At 44.0% G+C, this 10,945-nt stretch overlaps 1 protein-coding gene across 5 annotated transcripts in view; it reads right to left on the reverse strand.

Annotated features, from left to right (window-relative positions):
• The window catches only part of STAU2 (staufen double-stranded RNA binding protein 2), a 241,275-nt gene that overhangs the window by 124,972 nt on the left and 105,358 nt on the right, over positions 1-10,945 (reverse strand). For all 5 annotated transcript variants that reach the window (XM_015416212.1, XM_015416213.1, XM_015416209.1 and 2 more), the window contains one exon: positions 5,467-5,774. In XM_015416212.1, the coding sequence (XP_015271698.1) occupies positions 5,467-5,774 (308 nt within the window). The remainder of the gene's footprint in view (positions 1-5,466; positions 5,775-10,945) is intronic.

The raw sequence follows: 10,945 nt of genomic DNA on the forward strand, positions 1-10,945 counted from the left end.
GCCCGCCTCCGAGGAGGCGGTGGCGGCGCGGCGGCGGCGAGGCCAGCTACAGAGCGTTCCCTGCGCATGCGCAGGGGACGCTCTGTCACTTTCGGGGGGATTTAAACATCCCCCCCAAAAAATTTTTCAACTTTTTCGATTTTTGTGCACACGTGGGGACTGGCCCACGTGTGCACAAACCTCCCCCTCCCCCCCAAGTGCCCCCGGAGTGCTGATTTAGCGATCCGCACTCAGGGGGGCAACTTGGCTATTAGATATATAGATAATGTTAAAACCAGAAACATAATAAAGTGCTAGCAAGCATAATTTCCTCGTTTTACAGTCAGCTCCTTGGTCTTCTTCAGTTGTCTTGGGTGATTAGCTCAGGCAATAGTTAAAGGGTCCAGCGGATCAGGGCTCTCCCACCATAGGGTGTCAATTGTTAGTAGTGGTGTAGAGGGCGCACCACTGCCTCCTTGAGTGTCTCCGGGAACAGCCCCTCTGAGACAGACTTGTTGATAATCTCCTGCTGTCAGGTTCCACAGCCAACAACTGAGTACACGCTTATCAGACTTTATTGCAGAGCTATAGATGCATTAACAAAGTCACTGTTAGGAATGGCATCGCCCCTACAAGCATAATGGGATATAGGGTATTCGTATGCACCCCCCCCCTCCTTAGGCCAAGTGGCCACATTCCCGCGCACAGGAGAAGGAGCCCCAGGCCGTTAGGGCCAAAGCTGAGAACCGCAAGCGCTCCCACGGTTCCCCTGAATCCCAGACACTACACACCACCTGTAAGGTCATAGATAAGCAAGCATTACAGAAGGTCAGAAGGAATGCAGCAGACTTGTTACCAGTGTTCCCTCTAAGCTGAGTTAGTGTGAGCTAGCTCACAGGTTTTTAGCCTCTGGCTCACACATTTTTGTTTACACTTAGAAAGGAGGGCTCCAGAGCAGACTGATTAATGCAGCAGCCAAATCTCTTGCTCACAACCTTAATGCCCTTAGCTCACAAAGTAGAATTTCTGCTCACAAGACTCCACCGCTTAGAGGGAACATTGCTTGTTACACAGGCCAGCGAATACCCCACCCCCAACCCTTATGGCAGCATAGCTGACACCCACAAGGCACCTCGGAACCCCTCGTGGCCAGCTTTAATTAACCATGAGGGGCACGGGTCAAGGGAGCATGTGGTAGGATGTATAGTTAGGAGCAATTTGTCAAATTCCTCTATAATCCATAATGTCAGTAGAAGATGTGCTTGGAGCCTCGAGTTCGCTCACTGTATCCTTGTCAAACTGCTTTCACCATTAGGAAGTTTTCTTAATGTTTAATCAAAATCTACTGCCCTGAAAATAAAACCCATTAGATCTAGTCTTCTGAAGCAGAAAACAAAGTATTTGCCTTCTTTCATGCAGCAGCTCTTCAAGTTTTCACTTTTCCAAGTTAAATATACCTAAGTTCCTTTAACTTTTTTTTCTAAGTCTTGTTTTCCAGACCCCTAATCAGCATTGTTGCCCTCCCATGAATTTGTTCCAGTTTATCTACAGTAAAGGTAAAGGTTCCCTTGCTTGAAAGCCAGTCGAGTTCGACTCTAGGGTTGCGGTGCTCATCTCCGTTTCAAAGCCGAAGAGCCAGCGCTGTCCGAAGACGTTTCTGTGGTCATGTGGCTGGCATGACTAAACACCAAGGCGCACAGAACGCTGTTACCTACAGTTATCTACAGTACTTCAAAGGAAACCTGGGTAGTGTGGAGCAGAGTATAACTACTACTTCTTATGAATTGGATATTATTCTACCAGTGGGGACCTGCAAGAAACTTGTGGGAGTGGCTATCCCATTCCGCCCCACGTTCACTCACTTAATTCTCCCCCTACTTCTCTCAGTCTTTCACTTTTTCTCACTCTTGCCACCCCTTTTCTTACTCTCTCTCCTCCATGTCTGTCACTTTCTCTCACTTTCTGCCCCCCCACCCGATCACTATCCCTTTCTGCCCCCCATCACTCTCCCGGTCTCCTGCCTGCTTTCTCCCTCACCCAGCAGCAGGGGTGGTGGTTCTAGCTGCCCTTAGAGTTGCCAGGTGCCTTCCTCCTGCCAGCAGGGGGATTTGGGGGGCGTTCCAGGAGTGGGCGGGACATCGGTGATGCGCTAACATCACTTCCAGAAGTGACGTCATTGTGCTGGTGACGTTGGGGTGACACTCTACTTTTTGGGCAAAACTCTATGGTTAAAATGGCTACAAACCATAGAGTTTTGCCCCAAAAGTAGAGTGTCACCCCCAAGATGATGTCACTTCTGGAAGTAACATCAGTGCATTGCTGATATCGTGTGGGGACATCTGTTTGGGGTGAGGTTTCCCTTGCCTTGAGGAGGAACCTGACAAACCTGGCTGTCCACCCCCCCCCCCCCACCCCCCCGACAGCAGTAGTAGTGGCAATCTCTGTCCAGGAATCACAGGAGATCTCCCAGCTACAGAGATCAATTCCCCTTAGGGTTGCCAGCTCCAAGTTGGGAAATTCCTGGAGATTTGGAGGTGAAGCCTTGGGAGGGTGAGGTATGGGGAGGGAAGCTACCTCAGCAGGGTATAATGCCATAGAATTCACCCTCCAAAGCAGCCATTTTCTCCAAGGGAACTGATCTCTGTCATCTGGAGATCAATTATAATTTATTTATTTATTCTTCACATTTGTACCCTGCCCTCCCAGCCGAAGCCGGCTCAGGGCACCTTACATAAAATTTCAGATGATCTTCAGCCCTCACCTGGAGGTTGGCAACACTAGTGCCCCTGGAGACCAAATGGCTATTTTGGAGGGTGGAATTGATGGCATTATACCCTTCTGAAGTCCCTCCCCTCCACAAACCCCACCCTCCCCAGACTCCACCCCTCAAATCTCCAGGGATTTCCTAACCTGGAATTGGCAGCACAATCTCCTTCCCATCCAACAGCCAGCATACCTTTATCTGCCCCTCTGTCTTCAGTTTTCTGTCTTCTCCCCCCCTGCAGTCTCTACCTAGGCAAACTACAGCTTTTCTCTATGGTGAAGACTAAAGCAGTTTCTTGTCTCCCCTTTTTTATCCACACAACAACCCTATGAGGTAGATTAGGCTGAAAAGTATATGGTTGGTCCAAAAACCACCCAGTAAGCTTCCACAGTGAGATGGGGATTTGAACCTGACTCTCCCAGACCCTTCTTTGAATCTTTGCTACACCACACTAGCTTTCATAGGGTGGCTGCTGTTGAACAGTAGCAAGTAGACAGGCCTAGTTGAGCCATGCAAGTCAGATGGTATGAAGTCACTCAGAGGCTGCTGTGAGTCCTTGGGTTGCCAGCCTCCAGTGGGGACTTGGATATCCCCAGAATCACAGCCAAACTCCATATAACAGATGTGCCAGAGGATCCTCTGATGTTTGGGGCTCCAATCAGCAGCCAGCCAGCTGCCTAGCAAGGGAAGCCCCACCCACAAAGAGACATGTTGATATGGTCAGTGTGATGATGTCACATGGAAGTGATGTAATCACGCTGGGGACATCGTGTGTCTTAAATTACCTCACAGGGTTTTTATGACGGTAAAATGGAGGAGAGGACAACTCTAAGCTCCTTGGAGAAAGGGTGGAATGAAAATGTAATAATAAATATAATTTAAAATAAATTTAAAAGCATTTATACTAAAGCACAGGAAAAAAAGCTAATCTATTGAACATATTCAAAATTAAGGAATTAAATCCAACACAAAGAAATATGGAAATTTGCAGGACAAACCAGACTTCCAATGTAGTTATATCTTATTATTATTGAACTTGTGTATCTAAAACTACAAAGAATCTACTGCTTGGCTTTATTAAAAGATTTTTTAAAAAATCTTCTTATAACTATTACTGGTACTTGGGGAACATCAGTCCGGGAGACGCCCACTTGAATGTGGGGTACCTTAGGGCGCAGTTCTGTCCCGATGTTGTTTAACATCTTTATGCTCCTCCTTGCCCAGGTGGCTTGGAGGTATGGGCTGGGTTGCCATCAGTACGCTGATGACACCCAGCTCTATCTGATGTTGGGCGGTCGGTCAGACTCAGACCGGAAGACCTGGACCGGAAGACCTGGACCAGGCGTTACAGGCCATGGCTGGTTGGCTTCAGCTGAACCGGTTGAAACTGAATCCGGCGAAGACGGAGGTCCTGTGCCTGAGTCGTGGCAGTTCAGGGTTGGGGGTCCTGCTCCTGGCCTTCAATGGGGCTCCTTTGGTGCCAGCGTCTAGGGTTAGGAGTTTGGGGGTGCTCCTGGATTCCTCCCTGACGATGGAGGCCCAGGTAGCAGCCACTGCGAAATCGGCTTTCTATCATCTTTGGCTGGTTCGGCAGTTGGTTCCCTTCCTTGACCGCTGTGACCTGGCTGCAGTGATCCATGTGACGGTCACCTCAAGATTGGACTACTTTAACACTCTCTACATGGGGCTGCCCTTGTCCCAAATCCGGAAGCTACAGCTGGTGCAGAATGCTGTGGGCCAGGCTGTTGATGGATCTCCCACATCGGGAGCACATTCAGCCTGTGCTTAGGTTACTGCACTGGCTGCCAATAGCATATCGGATTCGCTTCAAGGTGCTGGTGCTTACCTTTAAAGCCCTATATGGACAGGGTCTGGCCTACCTGAGGGACTGCCTTTCCCCATATATACCCCAGTGGGCACTACGGTCAGGGGCGCGACATCGCTTAATTGTTCCGGTCTCCAAGGATGCAAGGCTCACCATTACCAGGGCCAGGGCCTTCTTAGTGGCGGCTCCTTACTGGTGGAATGAACTCATGGAAGAGGTCAGGGCCCTGCAGGACCTCTTGCAGTTCCGCGGGGCCTGTAAAACGGAGCTCTTCCGCCAGGCTTTCAATTTTAAAATGCTTCACTCTCATAATTTTGGTAAAGTATATAAGGAAGTCAATGCACAACTGAAAGCATGGGATAAACTGAAGTTATCATGGTCAGACAGAATGTATCTAACCAAAAGTTTTATTTTACCAAATCCAGGTGGACTAATTATCAGATTTCAATATAGTAATCTACGGTTGGAAGTTGACACTGTTTAAGAAAGTGACAAATGGTTTGAAATATATATATATCCCTCTTTCCTGCTATATAGCCTTTGGTTGTACTTATTTTTGAAACAATACAAAACCTGTTTAGCCAAGGCAAAAGCAGAAAGTGTAGATTTGAACCCTTATCAATTTCCAGCCTGTCCATATATCTTTAACTTCTTTGGATAACACTCCAGACAACATACAGCATCATTATTTAGGGACACTTCATTTGCTACTTCCTGTCTATTAACATTAAGCACCAGAGTGACCTGTACAAACAGAACCCTTCCTTGTGTTAGAACCCTGCCAGTAACAGAAATGACAGGCAGGGGTCTCTCTTGGGAGCCACAAAGAAAACATAGTGATGCTACAATACCAACTACACTATTTGCATAATGTTTTTCATTTCAGACCTACACATACCTGAAAGCCTTGGATTCTTGCCAAATATTCCAGCTGTTTTGAAGGCTGCACTGTAGAACAAGGGGAAGTAAGTGACATTCCTTTTAGACCTATGGCTTCAGCAGTTGGGGATGTTCCATTCATAAGTAGTTCCCTGGCAATCGTAGCTGTACTATTAGTGGCAGGAGATATGCTGAAGAAACAACTAGAAGTTTGGCTCATTTCCTTGGATGACATATAGTTTACAGTGGTACCAGGGGATGCTTTGTTGCGGCTGGCTTCCATCTCTTGATAAACATCAGGAGAGAGATGGAGAATTCCCTTTGGCGCTGAAAACAAAGCAAACATCATTCTTATTATACCTATAATTGTTTAAATGTTACCAAACAAAACATTGGGTCAGATCCATTAGAGAAACTTGTGGAAGGAGCTAAAAGGGCAGATATCTCCCCACCTTCCTGTTTCCTAAACAGCTAGCTGTTTGTCTTCAAACTCTTCTCTGATGTTTGGGGAGCCTCGGAAACAAAATGTACCATGGGACAGAGTGCTGCAGCAACAAGGGGGAAAGGTAAAATCACCTCCTCCTCTGCTAATGCAAGTCGTTAGCAGAAGTGTCCTGTCTAATACTCACTTTGTTTGCAAGGCTCTCCCTTCCCTCAGAGAGGTAAAAAGGTAAAGGTTCCCTTGCTCGAAAGCCAGTTGAGTCCTACTCTAGGGTTGCGGTGCTCATCTCCGTTTCAAAGCTGAAGAGCCAGCGCTGTCCGAAGACGTTTCCATGGTCATGTGGCCAGCATGACTAAACACCAAGGCGCACGGAATGCTGTTACCTTCCCACTGAAGTGGTACCTATTTATCTACTTGCAATTTCTTGCTTTCGAACTGCTAGGTTGACAGGAGCTGGAACTAGAGACGAGAGCTCACTCCATCATGCGGCAACTCGGGTCTTGAACTGCTGAACTACTGACCTTCCACAGCCTGCAGTTCAGCATCTTAACCACTTGAGCCACCGCAGCTCCAGACTGCTTGGGTAAGGGAAGGCAGGGACAGATTTGGTCTGAAAACAACTTCTGCAAGGTTTTCAACTAGATCCAATTCCAATGCTGTTTAGAGAAGTCATATCTGAATTTCCCCCCTTTACAATCAATTCTATTTTCATTGCCAAACTTCATCATCACCATTATACTGGAACAGCTACCTTTTGCTTATATAGGATAATAAGAGCATCTTTAATATTAATCATCACTTAAAAACAGATTTTTTTAAAAGCAGGGACTAGTGTACAGATTAATACCAATATCCCTGATCTATATGCATCCTGTCCTAGAAACTAGATGGATAGCTCATAGCTCAGAAGTAAGGAACATGCTTTGTTTAAGATCTCAGGTTTAGTCCCTTGTATATTCATTTTAAAAGGTCTTAGATAGCAGAACTGGGAAATATCTAAGATTCTGGAAAGCAACTAACCAAGCAGACAATACAGGGCTTGATGGCGCCATCTTACTCAGTATAAGATAATTTCATATATTCATTCTGGCAATATATGTATACTATTAACAGCATATTAGAGCCATAGTTCAGTGGCAGAAAAGGTGCATAACATGCATAAGGTGTGACAGCTGGTGTCTTGATTAGACTGTGCAAACTGAGCTGGATTCAAACCCTACTCAGCTATGAAGCTTACTTGATGACCCTGGGCTAGCCGCTCTCTTTCAGACTAATTTACATAGGATTGCTGTGATCAGAGGTCATTTCGTGGGGGAACGCGGGGGATCGCAGTTCCCCCGGGTGAGGTGCAGGGGGCAGGGCACACGAAGCCCCGCCCCCTTCTTCCGGCAGCCCCCTGCTTCCAGCCTCATTCTGTTGCAGAAGGAGGAAGAAGCAGGAGGATAAGTTGGCATCCTCCCCCTCTGCCTGGCCAAGGCCACTCCACGTGGCCTCCGCAAGGACTCCCAGCCCCATCCAGGAGCTTCCCCGAGGTAGCTGTGTTAGTCTGTTGCTGCAAAACAGTCCAAGAGTTCAAATAGCACCTTTAAGACTAACCTTTAAGACTAAGACTAACTGAGTGGTGGGTGTGGTCTTATGACACACTTCCGGTGATGGCAGGGGGTGTGGCATATGCTAATGAGTTATGCTAATGAGTTCCCCTAGCTCTTTTTCTACGAAACGACCCCTGGCTGTGATGATAGGATGGGGAGGAGGAGAACCTTGAGCTTCTTGCAAGAAGGACAGAATAAAGATGTCACAGATAGCTAGACAGAACGAAATAAGGTGACAGGTGTGAAAGGATACCAGGTCAGTAATAGGAACAGGAAAGACTTCTGCCTGAAGCCTTAGAGAGCTACTGCCAGTCAAAGGACACAGCACTGAGCATAATGTGTAAGCACAAAAGCCTGGTAGTAGGTGGGTCTGTATTTGTGTTGCGGGCCAGGGTAAGAGCCAGCACAGTGTAGTGGTTAAGAGCAGCAGACTCTAATCTGGAGAGCCAGTTTGATTCCCCACTCCTCCACATGAAGCCTGGGGGTGACCTTAGGCCAGTCACAATTCTCTCAGCCCTACCTGCCTCACAAGGTGCCTGTTGTGGGGAGGAGAAGCAAAGGCCATAATGGTAAGGTGCTTTGAGAAAACCAAGGTATAGAAACCAACAGCTCGTCTTCTGTCAGAGGACTTTACAGAGTCAGAAGATACTATTTTCTGGATAACTTTTCATCATACATGGTTGAGTTCAATGTTAAGAACCTGAGGTGCAGGATTTAGGTTGGAAGCCACATCGTATTCAATACACTGGTTTAATTAAACAAATAACTTTAATTGGTGGCCTTACACTCACAACTATGAAGCAGCTATCTAAATTCTGTTTTGTGACAGCGGGATGGACTGCAGTGATATGTGACAGATATATGATTTCTACTGGCCTATTTGCAGACATAAGCAAAAGACAATGCCAAATCAAGGAAGTTGCAAGTGCTCACATTTCCTTTGAATATTGTCTAATGAAAATCTAATTTTCATCAAAAACGCTTTATATTTATAATGACTATACGCTCTCACACACGCAACATTAAACAGCATAAATGAAAAAAATGTGTTTGTTCAGAAATAATATTAGAACTAATATGGAGAAAGAAAACCCATTTAAAATTCCAGTACAATACTATAAAACATTTTAAACCACATCAAAAAGTACAGATGTCTAGTCCACTGATGTAATATCACTTCAAACAAACATTTCACATGCTCTCTCAGCCTTTTCAGTGTTTTTACATGATCCACCCAAATATCTAACTGCTGTCTGGAACAATAGTTGGGAATTCTTCCAGATTACTAATCTTTCTAAATGTTAAAACAACTAATATGGAGCATAGATGAATAAAAAAACCTGTCCTGCATAATATACCATATGTTTTTAAATTGTATCCACATTACTGTAATAACATCACTCAATTAGTAATAATGACAAGGACTTTCCATTTATGTAACACCTTTTGTTTTGAAGATTTGGAAGTACTACACACGTCAACAAGCTATGTCACACAATTCTTCTTTGAGGTTTGTGCCATTATAAAACTACCAATGATATTTCTAACAAAAATCTTGTCTTAAATAATGTCATATAATAGCATTATTCATATTTCCATTATTAAATGGGGGTTTCACTTCAGAGAGAATTAAGTGATTCCAGAGAGCAACTTCTGTATTTTCTTTGTATATTCAGTGAAGACATCACAGAAGAGCTTTAATTGAAAAGTCTTGTTAAGTAATTCTACTTATCTTTTTGTATACATTAGCTCCCCATATCTTTGATATCTGAAACTATTAATTAAAAATCACTTTTTTGCAAATGGTTGATCAAAGTGTGGGAAGCTAGTGTATTTAACAACTCTGAGATAATTCAGTCACTAATTGCACTTGTAGACCTATAATTTAATGCATAATACAGGAGCATCAGTTCAATTATAAATTCCTGCAAAGGACTAATTTGATATAATCACATCTCATATGCATTATGTATAAATTATGAATCAGACCCTATTATATTAAAATAATTTTCTGAGCACACACTAGCACCTGCTTGTTATTTCTTCTTGTAATTTGTCAACTTCTGTTTGTACACAGCTGTTACATTAATTGTGACATTAAAAAGGAGAATTTTCTCTGCAACCCAGAGTACTGCATATGCAGTGAAACCGCACAACAAGTGGGGAGCCCTTATGTTTGCACCAAATCTTCCCAACTATCATACAAAACAGGAAGGCTCTGTACACATCACACTCCACAAACCTACGATATTAAAGACTCCTTTAAAATAAACACTTTAGTTTTTTAACATTAAAAGCATTTTACATTTACTGACAAAACAAGCAAGAAGAAAAACCTTGAGCTGGTGAGGGAATTACAAATTAAAATATACATAATGGCCAAAATTCTAAATATTGTTTATATTGTTCACCATCCCAGCTGTATTTAATAGGACTTGGTTAAATGAAGCATTTTTTTTAAACTTGTGGGTACTATTGGTTACATACTTTCCAAGCAAGCAAGCAAATAAATAAATGTTCAAGCACAAATTTGAAGCCTGTGTAGAATTAAGAACATATGCACATTAGAAAAACAGTTACACTCGGGGGGGGGAGCGTAGTCGGAAAATGGCGGGCGCATCTTTTTAGAGCTCCTAATCCCCTCTCCCAACAAAACAACAGAACAACGGCAATTCTTTAAAAAATCTTTCCACCAAGAATGGGACGAACCTACAAAATAAAAACGCAACCAAAGAAACAGGAATCGGGAATTTCTAAGGCCTTTTTTCAACCAAACACACCTTTAATATCAGAGATGATTAATATCAATCAACAAAAAAGACCTGTTGGATCTTAGAGAAGACCTTTTAAAATCTCTCACACAAGCTGTAGCCCATTTATTACAACCAGTAAGCAACAAGCTCACCGACTTGATGAAAGAACTTAAGGAGACAACTAAAATTGCTGAAAACAATGCAGAGCTCTGTACAACCTTCCAAGAAGAGATAAGACACTTGCAATCCTTTGAAGAGAGCACCAATACACGCTTGCTTGCCTTAGAAAACCGTTGGCATCAACACAACCTCAAATTTCATGGCTTTGAAGAGGGAGTGGAAGAAAACACTGACTTAGCCTCCTTTTTAGCTTCTTGGCTGGCACAAGCACTGAAAATGGAAGAAGGAATAGCACCAGCTATAACGCGAGCCTACAGATTAGGCCCCATGGCAAGAGCTAGCAAAGGTCGCCCAGGAGATATACTTGCTACTTTTCTCTATACCAGATCTAGAGACAAAATCTTAAGGGAAGCAAAACTACAAGGCTCCATGAAGTATAAGGACAAGAAAATTCTGATCCTCTTAGATCTGGCAGCTGAAACCCTTGAAAAAAGAAAATCCTTAAAATTCTTTGCAAACAAACTCTTTGAAGCCAAAGTGAAATTTCGCTGGAACCCTGCTTCAGACATTATTGTAGTCAAAAATGGAATT

This window comes from Gekko japonicus, unplaced genomic scaffold, assembly GCF_001447785.1.
Source record: "Gekko japonicus isolate JY-2015 unplaced genomic scaffold, Gekko_japonicus_V1.1 scaffold520, whole genome shotgun sequence".
Taxonomy (NCBI): domain Eukaryota; kingdom Metazoa; phylum Chordata; class Lepidosauria; order Squamata; family Gekkonidae; genus Gekko; species Gekko japonicus.